A 20417-nucleotide genomic window follows, 5' to 3' on the forward strand; every position below is an offset into this window, starting at 1 on the left:
TTTGGAGTAGGCCTTGTATTTCAAACATACCCAATAAATCCTGTGAAATCATGCTAGGGCTTATTTATTGGCAAAACATGGCAGTTATCCTTTCATAAAGGAATATATAGTTATTCTGAAATGGATTTTCAAAGTAAGTACAACAGCTTCATCAGGTCTAAGATATCAATATCATAATTAAATCTATTGTGAAATCTGCTCAGATCCGCTTTTAAAAAAAAAATGATGGAAAATTCTGTGATTCTCATCCATCTTGTAGCTAAGGAGAGATTTTACGACCTCACATATTGCAAATATTTATATCATCTCATATATGGAGAAAAATAAACCTTTGATATGCGTCATTAAATTGCTATAGATACCATCTCAGCATTGCTCCGGCACCAGCGCTGCACAGCTTTATTCTGTGTGGGGAATGAATAAAATGCAATTCTAGAAAGTGGTTTGATGCTTGCTTATGCTTTTGACGGTCGCTTGTTTTTTTTTCTATGCCCAACACCGCAGTTTGGGTTTTTTTGTGTTTTTTTTACATGACCCCCAATATGAAGCATGTGGGTGCCCCTATTTTTTTTTATTATTTTTTTAGCTAAATTTAATCCTATATTATTTTGTTCCTTTTTGTTCTATGATCCCGTGCTATAGAATCTGCTTTTTTTTTATATACACAGTACAGACCAAAAGTTTGGACACACCTTCTCATTCAAAGAGTTCTCTTTATTTTCATGACTCTGAAGAGTGTAGATTCACATTGAAGGCATCAAAACTGAATTATCACACGTGGCATGAAATACTTAAAGTGTGAAACAACTGAAAATATGTCTTATATTCTAGGTTCTTCAAAGTAGCCACCTTTTGCTTTGATTACTGCTTTGCACACTCTTGGCATTCTCTTGATAAGCTTCAAGAGGTAGTCATCGGAAATGGTTTTCCAACAGTCTTGAAGGAGTTCCCAGAGATGCTTAGCACTTGTTGGCCCTTTTGCCTTCACTCTGCGGTCCAGCTCACCCCAAACCATCTCGATTGGGTTCAGGTCTGGTGACTGTGGAGACCAGGTCATCTGGCGTAGCACCCCATCACTCTCCTTATAATGCGGGCTTTACACGAGACGATATATCGTGCGATATGTCATCGGAGTCACGTTTTTCGTGACACACATCCGGCATAGCGTACGACGTCTTCTCGTGTGACACCTCTGAGCGACGCAGTATCGCTCACAAATCGTGAGTCGTGTACTCGTCGTTAACTTTCATGATGTTGTTTATTTTCATGGTTGCCGGTTGTTCATCATTTCCGTGGCATCACAGGTTGCTCTGTGTGACACCACGGGAACGATGAACACAGCGTACCTGTGTCCCACGGCACCCGCCGGCTTAATAGAAGGACGGAGGTGGGCAGGATGTTTACATCCCGCTCATCTCTGCCCCTCCGCTTCCATTGGCCGGCTGCCATGTGACGTCGCTGTGACGCCGAACGTCCCTCCCACTTCAGGAAGTAGACGTTTGTCGCCCACAGCGAGGTCGTCCAGAAGGTAAGTGTGACGGGGGTTAAACGAGTTTGTGCGCCACGGGCAGCGATTTGCCCGTGACGCAAAAACGACGGGGGCGGGTACGATTGCTCGTGCTATTGCACAATAGATCATCTCGTGTAAAGCAGGCTTTAGTCATATAGCCCTTACACAGCCTGGAGGTGTGTTTGGGGTCATTGTCCTGTTGAAAAATAAATGATGGTCCAACTAAACGCAAACCGGATGGAATAGCACGCCGCTGCAAGATGCTGTGGTAGCCATGCTGGTTCTGTATGCCTTCAATTTTGAATAAATCCCCAACAGTGTCACCAGCAAAGCACCCACACATCATCACACCTCCTCCTCCATGCTTCACGGTGGGAACCAGCCATGTAGAGTCCATCCGTTCACCTTTTCTACAAAGACACGGTGGTTGGATCCAAAGTTCTCAAATTTTGACTCATCAGAACAAAGCACAGATTTCCACTGGTCTAATGTCCATTCCTTGTGTTCTTTAGCCCAAACAAGTCTCTTCTGCTTGTTGCCTGTCCTTAGCAGTGGTTTCCTAGCAGCTATTTTACCATGAAGGCCTGCTGCACAAAGTCTCCTCTTAACAGTTGCTCTAGAGATGTGTCTGCTGCTAGAACTCTGCATGGCATTGACCTGGTCTCTAATCTGAGCTGCTGTTAACCTGCGATTTCTGAGGCTGGTGACTCGGATAAACTTATCCTCTGCAGCAGAGGTGACTCTTGGTCTTGGTTTCCTGGGGCGGTCCTCATGTGAGCCAGTTTCTTTGTAGCGTTTGATGGTTTTTGCCACTGCACTTGGGGATACTTTCAAAGTTTTCCCAATTTTTCGGACTGACTGACCTTAATTTCTTACAGTAATGATGGCCACTTGTTTTTTTTTACTTAGCTGCTTTTTTCTTGCCATAATACAAATTCTAACAGTCTCTTCAGTAGGACTATCATCTGTGTATCCACCAGACTTCTGCACAACACAACTGATGGACCCAACCCAATTTTTAAGGCAAGAAATCCCACTTATTAAACCTGACAGGGCACACCTGTGAAGTGAAGACCATTTCCGGTGACCGCCTCTTGAAGCTCATCAAGAGAATGCCAAGAGTGTGCAAAGCAGTAATCAAAGCAAAAGGTGGTTACTTTGAAGAACCTAGAATATGAGACATATTTTCAGTTGTTTCACACTTTTTTAAGTATTTCATTCCACATGTGTTAATTCATAGTTTTGATGCCTTCAATGTGAATCTACAATTTTCACAGTCATGAAAATGAAGAAAACTACTTGAATCAGAAGGCGTGTCCAAGCTATTGTTCTGTACTGTGTGTGTGTGTATATATATATATATATATATATATATATATATATGATTAGTACTTCTCAAATTTCACCTCATTAGTGATTGCATGAGTAGTTTCATTATCATGCTAGTAAATTACAAAGACACAAGGTTGTGTTCCTAAATTGATTATGCCCTCACCTTCCTCTTAGGTGCCAACCAGCTTCCTGCGCAGCACCCCCTGCCAGCTGCACCATGGACTGGCAGTGGCGCTGAGCCCGGTGGGAGCGCTATGCCGTTCCTCCCGGATGGAGGTAAGGTCGGCGGCAAGAGAAAGACATACATTTACCTATAGAAGAGATATTGTAGCAATGTTTTACAGTCCATTGTGGACACGTCATTCAGTCAGGCCATTTTGCACTTACCGTTTAAATGCACCTTAAAGGGAATCTGTCACCAGGTTTTTGCCACCTAATCTGAGAGCAGCATAATGTAGGGACAGAGACCCGGATTCCAGTGATGTGTAATTTTGATAAAATAACTGTAACCCCTTAACGACCGCGAGCTGTAAAATTACGTCCTAGCAGCCATAACGTTACTACCCGCAGTCTGCCGCCGGCAGCATGCTGCGATCGGCGCACATCTCAGCTGATTTTCCTGCTAGGCACGAGCAGAATCATTATCTGCTCGTGCCGTTTAACCCCTTAAATGGCGCTGTCAATATGTGACAGCGCCATTATAAGCGTGATTGCGGTAAACTTTTACTTACCGCCCGATACCGGAAGTCACGTGACGCGATCACGTGACTTCTGATAGTTGTCATGGTAGCACAGGGTCATGTGATGACTCCTGTACTACACATGAATTGCTTTCACTTTCGCTGTGCCCGCGGCACAGTGAAAAAGAAAGTGAGCGTATCTGCAGTTTACAGCTGTATAGCTGTGATCAGCAGATAGATAAGAGCGATCGGATTGCTGATCACAATAGCCCGCTAGGGGGACTAGTAAAATAAAAAAAAAGTTTTAAAAAATTAAAAAAAAACAAAAAAACCTAAAAGTTCAAATTACCCCCCCATTCGCCCCATTGAAAATTAAAGGGTTAAAAAAATAAAAAATATACACACATTTGGTATCGCCGCGTTCAGAAACGCCCGATCTATCAAAATATAAAATCAATTAATCTGGTTAGTATACGGCGTAGCGGCAAAAAAATTCCAAACGCCAAAATGACATGTTTTTGTCGCAAAATGCAATAAAAGGCGATCAAAACATAGCATCTGCGCAAAAATGGTACCGTTAAAAACGTCAGCTCGAGTTGCAAAAAATAAGCAGTCACTGAGCCATAGATCCCGAGTAATGCGAACGCTACGGGTCACGGAATATGGCGTAAAACGTGCGCCACTTTTTTCGGACAAACTTCCGATTTTTTTTTTAACCCATCAGTTTTACCATATAGTGAACACAGTGAATAAAATATCTCAAAAACAATAGTGCTATCGCACTTTTTTTGCAATTTTTCTGCATTTGGAATTTTTTTTCTGTTTCCCAGTACACTATATGGTAAAACTGATGGTTTCATTTAAAAGTACAGCTCGTTCCGCAAAAAATGAGCCCTCACATGACCAATATTGACTGAAAAATAAAAAAGTTACATCTCTCAGAAAAAGAATGGCGAAAAAAAACAAATGGAAAGCGAAAAATCGGCCGGTCGTGAAGGGGTTAATCAGCAGGAGATTTTCATTACACGACTACTTGGCGTGCTGCAGGTAGTCCAGCATATCCATGAGCTCTGTATAATTGCTAGATCTGCAGCAGAGAAAATGACAGTAAACAGCTCAGTAAGTGACACATCGCTGGAATCTGGGTCTCTGTCTTTACAATATGCCGCTCTCGGATGAGGTGCAAAAACCTCGTGACAGATTCCCTTTAAGCATAGCTTAGTTATTTTCACTAGAACATGTCAAGCTCAGCTATCAAACATAGAAAGTATTTTTTTTTTATCGGAGCAATGTTAATTTTGTACCTATAGCAAATTTATGGCATACGTGTGGGGTGTTTGCATTGTCAGTATGGGCGCACATAGGAGAAAGGGAGCCCCATAGCAGTAATGAAGTATTCAATATAAACCCCCCAGTCTGATGCCACTCGGCATTGTTTTTTCCTTTTATTAAAGGGTAATTCACAACATTGAAAGTGATCCCCTATCTATGGGAGCATCTGATTAACCCTCTGATCAGAGGGGAGTCTAGCTGCTGGGACACCTAAGATCCTGCGAGTGAGCCCTTAAAATCCCCTAGTTTGCACCACCAATCCATTCATTCTATATGGGAATACCGGAAACGGCTGAATACAGCACCCGGCTTTCTCCAGTAGTGGCACAGTCCATTATCAGACTGGTTTACATATACACCATATACACTGCCATTTAACACACCAAGAGGCATTAATTTGATAGGGACCCAACAAAAAGAGGTCACCTTGCCGTTGACTGTTGGGCTCACATAAAACTGGCCATTTTTGTGTGCTAAGTGTCTCAATTTTTACATGCTTTTCATTGCAGTGAGGCATGTCTATATTCCAATATTCATTGTTACACATATCTTAGCACTACAGAGGGCATCCCTTTCTCTGGATCAGTGGTCCTAACTTCTATCCCATGGATAGGTGATTAGTGAATGTTTCCTATATTAAAAGTTAAGTCCTTTTGATAATTGTTGGGCCAGTTCCTCACCTTCTTACTTGCTCAGAATGGAGGTTCTCTGGGAGGAGAGGGTTACAGAGGTTGTGCAACCAAGTAGCTGAAGAGATGGGCGACCCCTTTAACAGCCCCTTTAGCAGCTGTAGGATTTTTGCACTCTGTCACTGTGCACATTCAAATGGAAAGATTGTGTGTGATATATATATTGTCAAATTAATAGCTGTCTTTAGTTGAGTTTTCATCTATTGAGGTTTCGGGCCACTATAAAAGATAACTGGACTCCTAGGGTGATCAATGGACTCCTAGGGTGATCAGTGGACTCCTAGGGTGATCAATGGACTCCTAGGGTGATCAATGGACTCCTAGGGTGATCAGTGGACTCCTAGGGTGATCAATGGACTCCTAGGGTGATCAGTGGACTCCTAGGGTGATCAGTGGACTCCTAGGGTGATCAATGGACTCCTAGGGTGATCAATGGACTCCTAGGGTGATCAATGGACTCCTAGGGTGATCAATGGACTCCTAAGGTGATCAATGGCCTCTTAGGGTGATCAATGGCCTCTTAGGGTGATCAATGGCCTCTTAGGGTGATCAATGGCCTCTTAGGGTGATCAATGGCTTCTTAGGGTGATCAATGGCCTCTTAGGGTGATCAATGGCCTCTTAGGGTGATCATTGGAGTCCTAGGGTGATCATTGGAGTCCTAGGGTGATCATTGGAGTCCTAGGGTGATCATTGGAGTCCTAGGGTGATCATTGGAGTCCTAGGGTGATCATTGGAGTCCTAGGGTGATCATTGGAGTCCTAGGGTGATCATTGGAGTCCTAGGGTGATCATTGGAGTCCTAGGGTGATCATTGGAGTCCTAGGGTGATCATTGGAGTCCTAGGGTGATCATTGGAGCCCTAGGGTGATCATTGGAGCCCTAGGGTGATCATTGGAGCCCTAGGGTGATCATTGGAGCCCTAGGGTGATCATTGGAGCCCTAGGGTGATCATTGGAGCCCTAGGGTGATCATTGGAGCCCTAGGGTGATCATTGGAGCCCTAGGGTGATCATTGGAGCCCTAGGGTGATCATTGGAGCCCTAGGGTGATCACTGGACTCCTAGGGTGATCACTGGACTCCTAGGGCAATATTACTGGCAGTTTTACATCGTCTACTTACACAGTTCATTGTCTCTTTCTCTTGTTATCACGTCCTTTACCCTATTTTAACATGTTTTTGCCTTTTTTTCTGTTGGCCCCGCAGGTCTGAGCAGCGACAGTGGTCTGGGGGGCAGCACAGACGGAAGCAATGATGTCCTAGTGTTTGGCTCCGTGGTAGACAGTGTCACAGAGGAAGGTAAGCAATTCACTTAGCGCAACTAAACTTTAATTTTTGTCTTTCTAAACATTTGGACCAGCATGGAAGATTATGAATCTTTGCAAATCACTTTATTAGGCCCCCTTCACACCTCCGTGCAAAACAGTGACGTTTTGCACGAACCGTGTTGAAGATGCATATGGCCATTTGTGTGCCCTTATTTTGGCACACTAGTGTTCACGGTGTGCTTTTTGTGATAGCACACAGAGAGCAGGAATTTTTTTACTCACCTGTCCCTGGCGCTGCTGTCCCTGGCGCTGCTGTCCCTGGCGCTGCTGTCCCTGGCGCTGCTGTCCTTGGCGCTGCTGTCCTTGGCGCTGCTGTCCCCGGCGCTGCTGTCCCCGGCGCTGCTGTCCCCGGCGCTGCTGCTGCTGCTTCCGGGTCCATGGTGCAGTGAATATTCATGAACATAATGAGCGGACCTGGAAGCAACAGCAGCGCCGAAAACAGGTGAGTATAGAAAATCATTTTTTCTTTGTCGCTCCATTGGGAGACCCAGACAATTGGGTGTATAGCTTCTGCCTCCAGAGGCCACACAAAGTATTACACTTTAAAAAGTGTAACCCCTCCCCTCTATATACACCCTCCCGTGCATCACGGGCCCATCAGTTTTATGCTTTGTGTTGAAGGAGGCACACATTCACGCAAGCTCCACATTTAGTCAGCAGTAGCTGCTGATTGTATCGGATGGAAGAAAAGAGGGCCCCCCACAGGGCCCCCGGCATGCTCCCTTCTCACCCCACTAAGGTCGGCGGTGCTGTTAAGGTTGAGGTACCCATTGCGGGTACAAAGGCTGGAGCCACATGCCGTTTTCCTTCCCCATCCCTTAGAGGCTCTGGGAGAAGTGGGATCCTAACCGGTCACCATGCACTGGGACCGGGCTCCCTCCGCAGCCCCTGGGGGAATCTGACGGACAGGAGACTGGGTATCATCAGGGACAGGCCCTGCTTCTAAGAGGTACTCTGTGTCCCCTTGGGGACGGCGCATGGAGCGCCTGTGTAACAGACGCTGCAGCGGCTGCTGTGTTTTTTGTGACGCCGGGACTACCGCGCCGACCGCGCCTGTTTGCCGGCCGCGTTATTAAATTTAGTCCCCGGCTTCTGCGGCCTAGTACCATAACTCCCGCCCCCGGGCCTGCCAGTCAGGGGTAAGGGCGGGACGCTCGACTAGACGTCGGCAGTGAGGGCTGGAGCATACTTAGGTATCCTCCTCCCCCCTCACTGAGCACTGAGGGGCACCAGATTCCCGCACTTTATTAGTCACGCCCACGGCTCCCTCCTCCTCTGAGAACGCTGGCAGCCATTGTTATAATCACTTCTGCCGGTGGAGGAATTCAGAACGAGCTCTACAGCTCTGGGAGGCCCAGGCAGGGAATCTGGTGGTCACACAACCGCTTTGGGCGGTCGGTAAGCCGCTCTTTATTAAAGGTGCTGGCCCCCTTGGGTGCCGGAGTATATATATATATATATATATATTGTATACATTTTCTCTGTTCGGCCGCATTATTTTGCTTTTGGCTATATACCCTCACTGATCACTCTCAGAGGAGACAACAGCATGTCGTCCGCAAAGAGCAAGGGTGCCAAGGCACAGGCTTATTTTGCAACCTGTACCTCTTGTGCGGCTATGTTACCTGCAGGTTCCACCTACCCTCACTGTGTGCAATGCTCGGCCCCTGTGGCACTCACTCAGTCGGAGCCTCAGGCACTGGTGGGACCCTCGGCTCAGGTAGAACCGCCGGCTTCCACTGTCCAGGTGGCAGGGACAGACTTTGCAGTTTTGGCTGAAAAACTCTCTGAGTCGCTTTCACAATCCATGGCTCAGTCTATGGACAGATGGTCTGCTAAGATACTAGAAGCCTTGCAGTCCAGACCGGTATCACAGGCCCAGGGCAGTTCATCACCCCCAGGCCCCCCTCGGTCGGCGCAGCAAAGTGCTCCTGGGGTGACACCTAGGTCCCACGGGGAGGACTCCGACACGGACCGCAGTCCCAGACCGCCTAAGCGGGCTCGCTGGGAACCTTCTTCGCCTTCATCACGCTGCTCAGGGTCTCAGCATGAGGACTCTCTGGAGGATGAAGCGGAGGTCGCAGCTCAGGGCTCTGATCCTGACGTTGCTCTCAATCTTGATACACCTGAAGGGGACGCCATAGTAAATGACCTTATAGCGTCCATCAACCAGGTGCTAGAACTTTCTCCTCCAACTCCACCTATAGAGGAGTCGGCTTCACAGCAGGAGAAACACCAGTTTAGGTTTCCCAAACGTACACGGAGTGCGTTTTTCGATCACTCTAACTTCAGAGATGCTGTCCAGAAGCACCGAGCATTTCCGGACAAGCGCTTTACTAAGCGCCTTAATGACACACGTTACCCCTTCCCCCCTGATGTAGTTAAGGGTTGGGCTCAGTGTCCCAAGGTGGATCCTCCAGTCTCTAGACTGGCGGCAAAATCCGTAGTATCAGTGGCAGATGGCTCATCGCTCAAGGATGCCACTGACAGGCAAATGGAGCTCCTGATGAAATCCATCTATGAAGCCATAGGCGCGTCTTTTGCTCCGGCATTCGCAGCCGTGTGGGCGCTCCAAGTTATCTCAGCTTGTCTGTCTGAGATTAATGCGGTCACACGTACCTCTGCTCCGCAGGTTGTGTCTTTGACTTCTCAGGCGTCGGCTTTTTCGTCCTACGCCATGAACGCCGTCCTGGACTCTGCGAGCCGTACAGCGGTAGCATCCGCCAATTCGGTGGCAGTCCGCAGGGCCATGTGGCTACGCGAATGGAAGGCAGACTCTGCTTCCAAGAAGTTCTTAACCGGTTTGCCATTTTCTGGCGACCGTTTCTTTGGCGAGCAATTGGACGAAATTATTAAACAATCCAAGGGAAAGGACTCGTCCTTACCCCAGTCCAAACCAAACAGGCCTCAGCAGCGAAAGATACAACCCAGGTTTCGGTCCTTTCGGCCCTCAGCCAAGTCCCATTCCTCCACGTCCAACAGGTCAGAGAAGGGCCAGAGGAACTCTTCTGCATGGCGGTCTAAGTCACGTCCTAAAAAGACCGCCAGAGGAGCCGCCCCAAAGGCGGCCTCCTCATGACTTTCGGCCTTCCCAAACCGCATCCTCGGTCGGTGGCAGGCTCTCCCGCTTTTGCGACGCCTGGTGGCCACATGTCCAAGACCGATGGGTGAGAGACATTCTGTCTCACGGTTACAGGATAGAGCTCAGTTCTCGTCCTCTGACTCGTTTCTTCAGAACATCTCCGCCCCCCGAGCGAGCCGATGCACTTTTTCAGGCGGTGAACACTCTGAAGGCAGAAGGAGTTGTGATCCCCGTTCCCCTTCAAGAACGTGGTCGCGGTTTTTACTCCAACTTGTTCGTGGTGCCAAAAAAGGACGGATCATTCCGTCCCGTTCTGGACCTCAAACTGCTCAACAGACACGTGAGAACCAGACGGTTCCGGATGGAATCTCTCCTCTCTGTCATCGCCTCGATGTCCCAAGGAGACTTCCTAGCATCAATCGACATCAGGGATGCTTATCTCCATGTGCCGATTGCACCATAGCATCAACGCTTCCTGCGTTTCGCCATCGGGGACGTACACCTTCAGTTCGTGGCACTGCCTTTCGGCCTGGCGACAGCCCCACGGGTCTTCACCAAGGTCATGGCAGCAGTGGTGGCGGTCCTACACTCTCAGGGCCACTCGGTGATCCCTTACTTAGACGATCTCCTAGTCAAGGCACCCTCCCGGGTGGCATGTCAACACAGCCTGACCATTGCTCTGGAGACTCTCCAGAGGTTCGGGTGGACCATCAATTTCCCAAAGTCAAAATTGACACCGACCCAATCACTGACTTACCTCGGGATGGAGTTTCATACTCTCTCAGCGATAGTGAAGCTTCCGCTGGACAAACAGCGTTCGCTGCAGACAGGGGTGCACTCTCTCCTTCGGGCCCAGTCACACCCCTTGAGGCGCCTCATGCACTTCCTAGGGAAGATGGTGGCAGCAATGGAGGCAGTTCCCTTTGCGCAGTTTCATCTGCGTCCACTTCAATGGGACATTCTCCGCAAATGGGACAGGAGGTCGACGTCCCTAGACAGGAACGTCTCTCTTTCACTGGCAGCCAAAACCTCTCTTCAGTGGTGGCTTCTTCCCACTTCTTTGTCGAAGGGAAAATCCTTCCTGCCCCCATTCTGGGCTGTGGTCACGACGGACGCGAGTCTGTCAGGGTGGGGAGCGGTCTTCCTCCACCACAGGGCTCAGGGAACCTGGACTCCGACAGAGTCCTCCCTTCAGATCAATGTTCTGGAAATAAGGGCAGTGTATCTAGCCCTAAGGGCGTTCCAGCGGTGGCTGGAGGGCAGGCAGATCCGAATACAGTCGGACAACGCCACGGCGGTCGCGTACATCAACCACCAGGGCGGCACACGCAGTCGTCAAGCCTTCCAAGAAGTTCGGCGGATTCTGCTGTGGGCAGAAGCCACAGCCTCCACCATCTCCGCAGTTCACATCCCGGGCGTAGAAAACTGGGAAGCAGATTTTCTCAGTCGCCAGGGCATGGACGCAGGGGAATGGTCTCTTCACCCGGACGTGTTTCAAGAGATCTGTTGCCGCTGGGGAATGCCGGACGTCGACCTCATGGCGTCTCGGCACAACAACAAAGTCTCGGCATTCATGGCACGGTCTCAAGATCACAGAGCTCTGGCGGCGGACGCCTTAGTTCAGGAATGGTCGCAGTTTCGACTGCCTTATGTATTTCCTCCTCTGGCACTACTGCCCAGAGTGTTACGCAAGATCAGGTCCGACTGCCGCCGCGCCATCCTCGTCGCTCCAGACTGGCCGAGGAGGTCGTGGTACCCGGATCTGTGGCACCTCACGGTGGGTCAACCGTGGGCACTCCCAGACCGACCAGACTTGCTGTCTCAAGGGCCATTTTTCCATCTGAATTCTGCGGCCCTCAACCTGACTGTGTGGCCATTGAGTCCTGGCTCCTAGCGTCCTCAGGGTTATCTCTATCACGCCTTTCGCAGAAGGTGGCCTTCCTTGTGGCAGTCACATCACTTCGGAGAGTGTCTGAGCTAGCAGCGCTTTCATGCAAAGCCCCCTTCCTGGTGTTTCACCAGGATAAGGTGGTTCTGCGTCCAGTCCCGGAATTTCTCCATAAGGTGGTATCCCCTTTTCATCTCAATCAGGATATCTCCTTACCTTCTTTTTGCCCTCATCCAGTTCACCAATGTGAAAAGGATGTGCACTTGCTAGATCTGGTGAGAGCACTCCGGCTCTACATTTCTCGCACGGCGCCCCTGCGCCGTTCTGATGCGCTCTTTGTCCTTGTCGCTGGCCAGCGTAAGGGGTCGCAGGCTTCCAAGTCAACCTTGGCTCGGTGGATCAAGGAACCGATTCTTGAAGCCTACCGTTCTTCTGGGCTTCCGCTTCCTTCAGGGCTAAAGGCCCATTCTACCAGAGCTGTAGGTGCATCCTGGGCACTGCGGCACCAGGCTACGGCTCAGCAGGTGTGTCAGGCGGCTACCTGGTCGAGTCTGCACATTTTCACGAAACACTATCAGGTGCATGCCTATGCTTCGGCAGATGCCAGCCTAGGTAGGCGAGTCCTTCAGGCGGCAGTTGCCCACCTGTAAGAGGGGGCCGTTTTCGGCTCTTTTTATCGAGGTATTCTTTTACCCACCCAGGGACTGCTTTTGGACGTCCCAATTGTCTGGGTCTCCCAATGGAGCGACAAAGAAGAAGGGAATTTTGTTTACTTACCGTAAATTCCTTTTCTTCTAGCTCCTATTGGGAGACCCAGCACCCGCCCCTGTTCCCTTCGGGCTGTTGTTCTTTTGTGTACACATGTTGTTCATGTTGAATTGTTCTTTGGTTCATGGTTTCAGTTCTCCGAACATCCTTCGGATTGAATTTACCTTAGACCAATTTATAAGTTTCCTCCTTCCTGCTTTGGCACCAAAACTGATGGGCCCGTGATGCACGGGAGGGTGTATAGCAGAGGGGAGGGGTTACACTTTTTAAAGTGTAATACTTTGTGTGGCCTCCGGAGGCAGAAGCTATACACCCAATTGTCTGGGTCTCCCAATAGGAGCTAGACGAAAAGGAATTTACGGTAAGTAAACAAAATTCCCTTCATTTCAAAGACACATGTTTTCTCCTATACATGTCACACGGATCACATCAATGTGTGGTCCGTGTGACATTGGTGTTTTCAGAGAAAAATGAACTTGTCTCCATGCAGAACACGCTAACACATGGCCTGTATGAAAACATGGATGTGAGCACAGACCCATTGATTTTAATTGTCTTAAGCAATTTGTTTTCTTGATATTTGTAAAAAAAAACCTTGCATGTAAGGGGCTTCCAAACCCCTATGTCCTCCTCTGCTGCAGGAGATTGTTCTGGAAAGGGGGAGTACACCGGTGCTGACTGATCACTGCCATCATCTGTACTCCTATTGACTCCATTCTGAGTTCAATGGATCAATAGGAAGATCCGGGGTGTGGAAGCCAGTTACATGCAATTTTTTTATAGGAGTAAAAACAAAACCTGTAATAAATTTTCATAACTTTTTATGGTAGCCGAAATTATTTAAAAAATAAAAATGAAAGTTTAGTTGCTTTAAAAAAAAAAAAAAAAAAGGTGCTAAACATTCTAAATTGGAGTTCAAGCATCCCTCGATCCCTTTGGCATCATTTTCACCACAGTAAAAGAGTAATGATATATATAAATATATAATATATATATATATATATATATATATATATATATATATATATAATATATACACACATATATAATATATACACACACACACAAAGGATTGTTAAAAATCCGCTTGTGACTTTTAGGATCGCTACTTCCAATAGGTGGCGCTGTGCTAGAGTTTGTCTCCTTTACTGGAGAGACAATTTGAATATTTCTTAGAGGGGCGTGGCAGCTATAAGTCCCCTTACTTGGCAGCCAGACTGGTTTGCAAAGTCTCCTTAAGGAGAATAGTGTTCCCCGTGGTCCCGACATAGCTTTCTCATGAGCCAGATCAGACACCCCCATACTTTGCACTGACGAGGGGCAAGCACCCCGAAACACCATGTCTGCAGATTGGGATTCTGATCTGGCTTAGGCTATGTGCGCACGTTGCGTAAGTACATGCAGTTACGCTGCGCTTTGTAGCGCAGCGTAACTGCATGCGTCCTGCGTCCCCTGCACAGTCTATGGAGATTGTGCAGGGGCCGTGCGCACGTGGCGTTTTAGAGCGCAGCGCTTCGGCTACTGCCGAAGCGCTGCGTAAAAAGAAGTGACATGTCACTTCTTCCGTGCGCTTTGCCGGCAGCTCCTGCTCTGTCTATGGGAGGAGCTGTATCTGTATATAACAACAGATTGAATGCATATGTATATATACATATATATATATATCACACATTCAATCTATTATATAAATATATATATTTATATAATAGATTGAATGTGTGATATATATATATATATATATAATGTGTGTGTCTGTGTGTATATATATATATATATATAATCTCAAATTACATATCTTCTTTTTTTTTTTCCTTTTGGCTACAGAGTGTGAGGTCTCAGAAGAGTCCAGTGGAGAAGCAGAGACTGAGCAGGAGCCTTCTGATCCGGAGGACCTGCGAGAGCTGCACCCTGGACTACTGATGTACAAGGCATCTCGTGCAAGGAACCTGCCGATCATGGCTGCAGCACTCGCCAATGGGGCAAATGTCAACTGGGTGAACGACGAGGATGAGAGCAAGACGCCACTAATTCAGGCAGTAATAGGGGTATGCAATGACACTTATGTTTTTTTTTTATTTTATTTTAAAATGTCCCTATACAAGCTCTTACCTGATGCCGTATTATGTAATAAAAAAAAAGCAACTTTCCTGCAATATAACGCAGCTAATAGGACAATCCGATACTGCATAAAGAGGTTCTGCAACATTTAGGTGTTTTATTATTAGGCATAGTGTTCCCCCACTATAAATAATGAAGAATTTTAGAATTTGCCACATTATGGTGTGTCTTGCGGCCTCATCCGTGGCATAGTTGCCAACCTCTGTTTCTGATTTACTGTAAAAAGTACATAGAACTCGCTCACGCTGGCGTATAGTATAGAGGAGTGCAATGTGAGAAAATATCTCATTGGACTCTGATCAATGTTATTTAATGAGGTAGCGCAGATCTGCATATTTTTTCCCATGCTGAAAAAAAATTGCAGAATTCTGCGTTTGGCAACATATCTCGAATCATGCGTACCCATACAAGTCTATGGGGGCATGTGACACATCGGACTGCACTCAGATGTCATCCAAGTGCAGTGCGATATACACAGAGACAGACAATGGAGAAGATGGAGAGGTTAATTTCGCCTTCTCCTATGCATCTGTGCTCCAATTCTCGACGTAAAAGAATCTGATCAAAGTAGATGACACTCAGCTCACGCTCGCTCGCCATTAGCATGTCACATCCTATGCTCTCACATTGGATGCTATACACCAGTGTGACCCCGGCCTTAGATTGTGTCTTATTTTATTTCATGTCACTCCTGAGCTATAAGTATATCTTTTGCCTTCTTTCCAGGGCTCACTGATAGCGTGCGAGTTTCTGCTGCAGAATGGCGCTGATGTAAACCAGACTGATATGAGAGGACGAGCGCCTATACATCATGCCACGTATCTAGGACACACTGGGTGAGGATAAACACCAGATGAGCTCCAGTGCAGTGTATCCGCTATAGAAATGTTTTTTTTCCTGATTTATTGGCGTTTGTTGCTTGTTTTTATTTATTTTTAATTACCGTATCTGTTAATTTCCAGTCAGGTCTGTTTATTCTTGAAACGAGGAGCCAACCAGCATGCCGTGGATGACGATGGCCAGGATCCTCTCAGTATTTCCGTGCAGGCGGCTAATGCAGATATTGTCACTTTGTGAGTATCCGCTAATCATGTTATAGAACTTTTTTTCATTATTGTACTGGATGCTGGACCAAGGAGCACAAATCAAATTGCTCCCTGAAAATAAGACCGGGTCTTAATTTTTGTTTTGCTTGGAAAGTTGCTCTAGAGCTTATTTTCAGAGGATGTGTTTTTTTTCTATCACAAAAAATCCATATTTATTCTTGAGCAAAAAAAATGAACATTGAATCAGATATAATCATATGACATTCTAGAACATCAACATAACTCATAACTCTTCCTGTTTGTAACACCTGAGCATATATCAGTCTGCCGAGATTATTTATATATATATATATATATATATATATATATATAATTATTATTTTATTATTATTTATTATTATTATTATTATTTATTATTATTTATTATTATTTATTATTATTTATTATTATAGCGCCATTTATTCCATGGCGCTTTACAAGTGAAAGAGGGTATACGTACAACAATCATTAACAGTACAAGACAGACTGGTATAGGAGGATAGAGGACCCTGCCCGCGAGGGCTCACAGTCTACAGGGAATGGGTGATGGTACAATAGGTGAGGACATATATATATATAGATATAAAATGTGCACACACAGGGTGGTCCAAAAGTAGGTGAACAGCATGTGTAATAGGGTTATCAAACATGGTGTAAAGTGAAACTGACTCAGTTGCCCTTAGCAACCAATCAGATTCCACTTTTCATTCATCCCAGACTCTTTGGAAAATGAAAGGGGGAATCTGATTGGTTGCTAAGGGCAACTGAGTCAGTTTCACTTTACACCATGTTTGATAACCCTATTACACATGCTGTTCACCTACTTTTGGACCACCCTATACATATGTATATATATATATATATATATATATATATTATAATATAATATATATAGATAGATATATCTCTATGTATATAGATAGATAGATATATAGATAAATAGATATCTCTGTGTATGTATAGATGCATGTATATATATATATATACCAAAAGTTTGGACACACCTTCTTATCTCTAGAACAACTGTTAAGAGGAGACTTTGTGCAGCAGGCCTTCATGGTAAAATAGCTGCTAGGAAACCACTGCTAAGGACAGGCAACAAGCAGAAGAGACTTGTTTGGGCTAAAGAACACAAGGAATGGACATTAGACCAGTGGAAATCTGTGTTTTAGTCTGATGAGTACAAATTTGAGATCCTTGGATCCAACCACCGTGTCTTTGTAGAAAAGGTGAACGGATGGACTCTACATGGCTGGTTCCCACCGTGAAGCATGGAGGAGGAGGTGTGATGGTGTGGGGGGGCTTTGCTGGTGACACTGTTGGGGATTTATTCAAAATTGAAGGCATACAGAACCAGCATGGCTACCACAGCATCTTGCAGCGGCGTGCTATTCCACCCGGTTTGCGTTTTGTTGGACCATCATTTATTTTTCAACAGGACAATGACCCCAAACACACCTCCAGGCTGTGTAAGGGCTATTTGACTAAGAAGGAGAGTGATAGGGTGCTATGCCAGATGACCTGGCCTCCACAGTCACCAGACCTGAACCCAATCGAGATGGTTTGGGGTGAGCTGGACCGCAGAGTGAAGGCAAAAGGGCCAACAAGTGCTAAGCATCTCTGGGAACTCCTCCAAGACTGTTGGAAAACCATTTCCGGTGACTACCTCTTGAAGCTCATCAAGAGAATGCCAAGAGTGTGCAAAGCAGTAATCAAAGCAAAAGGTGGCTACTTTGAAGAACCTAGAATATAAGACATCTTTTCAGTTGTTTCACACTTTTTCATTTCATTCCACATGTGTTAATTCATAGTTTTGATGTCTTCAATTGAATCTACAATTTTCAGAGTCTTGAAAATAAAGAAAACTGTTTGAATGAGAAGGTGTGTCCAAACTTTTGGTCTGGACTGATTTTATATATTTTTATATATATATATATATATATATATATATATATATATATATATATATATATATATATATATATATATATAAAATCAGTCCAGACCAAAAGTTTGGACACACCTTCTCATTCAAACAGTATATAATGTGTGTGTGTGTGTGTATATATATATATATATATATATATACATATATATATATATATATATATATATATATATATATATATATATATATATATATATATATATATATATATATATACTGCATATATGTACATGTTTACATCATGGTCAAATAAAGGTCATACAGCAGTGTTAACCTCGGAAGAGAAACGCTGGGAGCCCCTAAGAAAGTGGGGCCCTGACAATTTAAAAATAAATAATAATTAATAAAGTTAAAAATGAACCTAAATATATATGAGTAGAATTCAGGAATATGTAATATACATTATAACTGTAACTAGGGATTATTTCTGGCCTAGGGCTTATAATTCAAGCAGTCTCCAAAAATCATGCTAGGGCTTATTTTGACGGTAGGTCTTATTTTTGGAACACAGGAGATATTATATATATTATATATTTATATATTATAAATATATAATATTTATTTGATTATTATCTCATACAGGTGTGTGTATATGTATATATGCTATATATGTATGTACTGTCTAGTCTGATCCTCCATGAATTCCAGTCTTCATTCTTGCACCCAACATGGCAACTACTAGACCTCATGATGCCATATCATCATGGTGCCTGGTAAATTCCAGAGGATGTTTGACTCAGAAGTGAAGACCACCTGCCGCCGAGGTCTAGAATGGATGCTGGACCAGCACAAATCATATTGCTCATCTTTAATACGTGATATATTAGATTATAATGCGTGTGTGTATACGTGTGTGTGTGTGTGTGTGTGTGTGTTTGTGTGTGTGTGTGTGTGTGTTTGTGTGTGTGTGTGTGTGTGTGTGTATATATATCATCTAGTCTGATCCTCCCTTGATGCCGGTCTTCATTCCTGCACCCGGCATGATGTCTACTAGACCCCATGATGTCATACCATCATGGTGCCGGGTAAATTCCAGAACATGTTGGACTCAGAAATAAAGACCCGCTGCCATGGAGGACCAGAATGGATGCTTGACCAGCACAAATCAAATTGCTCTTCTCTAATGTATACCATCCTCCACTGAACCCTTCTTATTCCTTGTTTCGCAGGCTACGACTTGCTCGGATGAACGAGGAGATGAGAGAATCAGAGGGGCCATTCGGACAACCAGGTCAATATCCCAGCAACAGTCCAACAGAACAGCAGTACAGAAAGTGCATCCAGGAATTCATCTGCCTTAATATAGATGAGTGTTAGTCAGACAAAGTCCCTGAAGGGGGCGCAGCTGATCCCTACTTTTATGAACTTTTTCCACTAGCTGCTCTTGGCATCCTTTTTTTATTTTTTTCCTTTTGGAAACCTGCATGGGGATTGTCTTCTGGCATCAGGGGAGGGAAGAATCACTTGTGGACCAGGGGCACAACTAAACCAAAATGTTTTTTTGTTATTATTTTATTTTTTTGGAAGGGTTTGGACCAATATTCTGACCATGTTTTTGTCCTCATCACTGCCAAGAGCAAAAAGGAAAGCTGATGTATTCCTATTTTATGTACTGTTTAGCACTTTTACAAACTGTGATTCTTTTAGACTTTTACGTTATCGAGATCAGAACAGACACTGAGATGATGGAGTCGTTGGGGGAAAACCTGCGGCTCTTCTGCCTCTTTAGTGCCTGATTATTTATTTATTTAGGGTGAAAGGTAAAGGGGACCCGGCTGAGCCAGTGAAAGGTACTTCTATATTCAGGGACCTTGTTTGCGTTCGCTGCCTAGCTTAGTAGGGTTCTAGTCTTGATGCATTTTAAAAAGGGTGTCCGCTCTGTTTTAACAGCTTCCGCTATGGGTGACTGAAGGGTGGGAGTGGTGGGCTTCAGAGCAATTTGCTGTAATGCTGCGTGGGGTATTCTGTAGAGACCCACATATCAAGCACTTTTCCTATTTCGAGGTTGTCTGTATCCTGGTGCTTATACTTAGTGTGCTAATTACACATGAACTTATGGCTTCCCGCGCCCTTTTGCCTAGGCGTGTTGTGCTTCGTCTTAACTTCTTCACTGCCGGAGAGTAGATAGCAAGTATCGATACAGGGGACATTTGTGAACCATCGCTGTGAGTTTGCACATTCCTCCTCTGAACAGATCTAAAATAATCTGGTAGATTCCCTACATTTTTTTTTAAAGAGCACAAAATATATCATTAATGGGTGCTTGTCTCTACAATAGTCGTGTCTAGGTGTCTCTTCAGTCTCTATAAAATGCCATTAAGTTGTAATTAATTTGCTTTTTCTTTTCCTCTGCACTTCTGCATTACATTTACTAGTTGCTTTCTTTGTACGTGTCTCTTACCATATACCCGTTCCCCTACTTCAGACTGTGCGTCTCTTCGTCGTTCCCTTTTTATGTGCCTCTCTTTCTTCGGTGAAGAGTAACAACAGCAGCAGTGAAGAGGTTAAATATATCCTTAATATCTGCCCTCTAAGTGCACTACATGAATTTATAAAGGCCTATATTTCTATTTGTGTCCTATTGGGGGCGCTCTGCTCTCGCCCTGGACGGTTCGGATTAGTGCGCGCACCTTGCACACCTTGAGGATTAATTACTATA

The 20417-nt window shown here is 45.3% G+C and overlaps 1 protein-coding gene across 1 annotated transcript in view; it reads left to right on the forward strand.

Annotated features, from left to right (window-relative positions):
• The window catches only part of ACAP3 (ArfGAP with coiled-coil, ankyrin repeat and PH domains 3), a 266420-nt gene extending 246283 nt beyond the window's left edge, over window positions 1-20137 (forward strand). Inside the window, exons 20-24 of the mRNA XM_075327683.1 lie at window positions 6748-6840; window positions 14432-14652; window positions 15452-15561; window positions 15688-15798; window positions 18928-20137. Of these exons, the coding sequence (XP_075183798.1) occupies window positions 6748-6840; window positions 14432-14652; window positions 15452-15561; window positions 15688-15798; window positions 18928-19075 (683 nt within the window). The 3' untranslated portion in view covers window positions 19076-20137. The remainder of the gene's footprint in view (window positions 1-6747; window positions 6841-14431; window positions 14653-15451; window positions 15562-15687; window positions 15799-18927) is intronic.
• Window positions 20138-20417: the final 280 nt, after the last annotated feature.

This window comes from Anomaloglossus baeobatrachus, chromosome 11, assembly GCF_048569485.1.
Source record: "Anomaloglossus baeobatrachus isolate aAnoBae1 chromosome 11, aAnoBae1.hap1, whole genome shotgun sequence".
NCBI classification, from domain to species: domain Eukaryota; kingdom Metazoa; phylum Chordata; class Amphibia; order Anura; family Aromobatidae; genus Anomaloglossus; species Anomaloglossus baeobatrachus.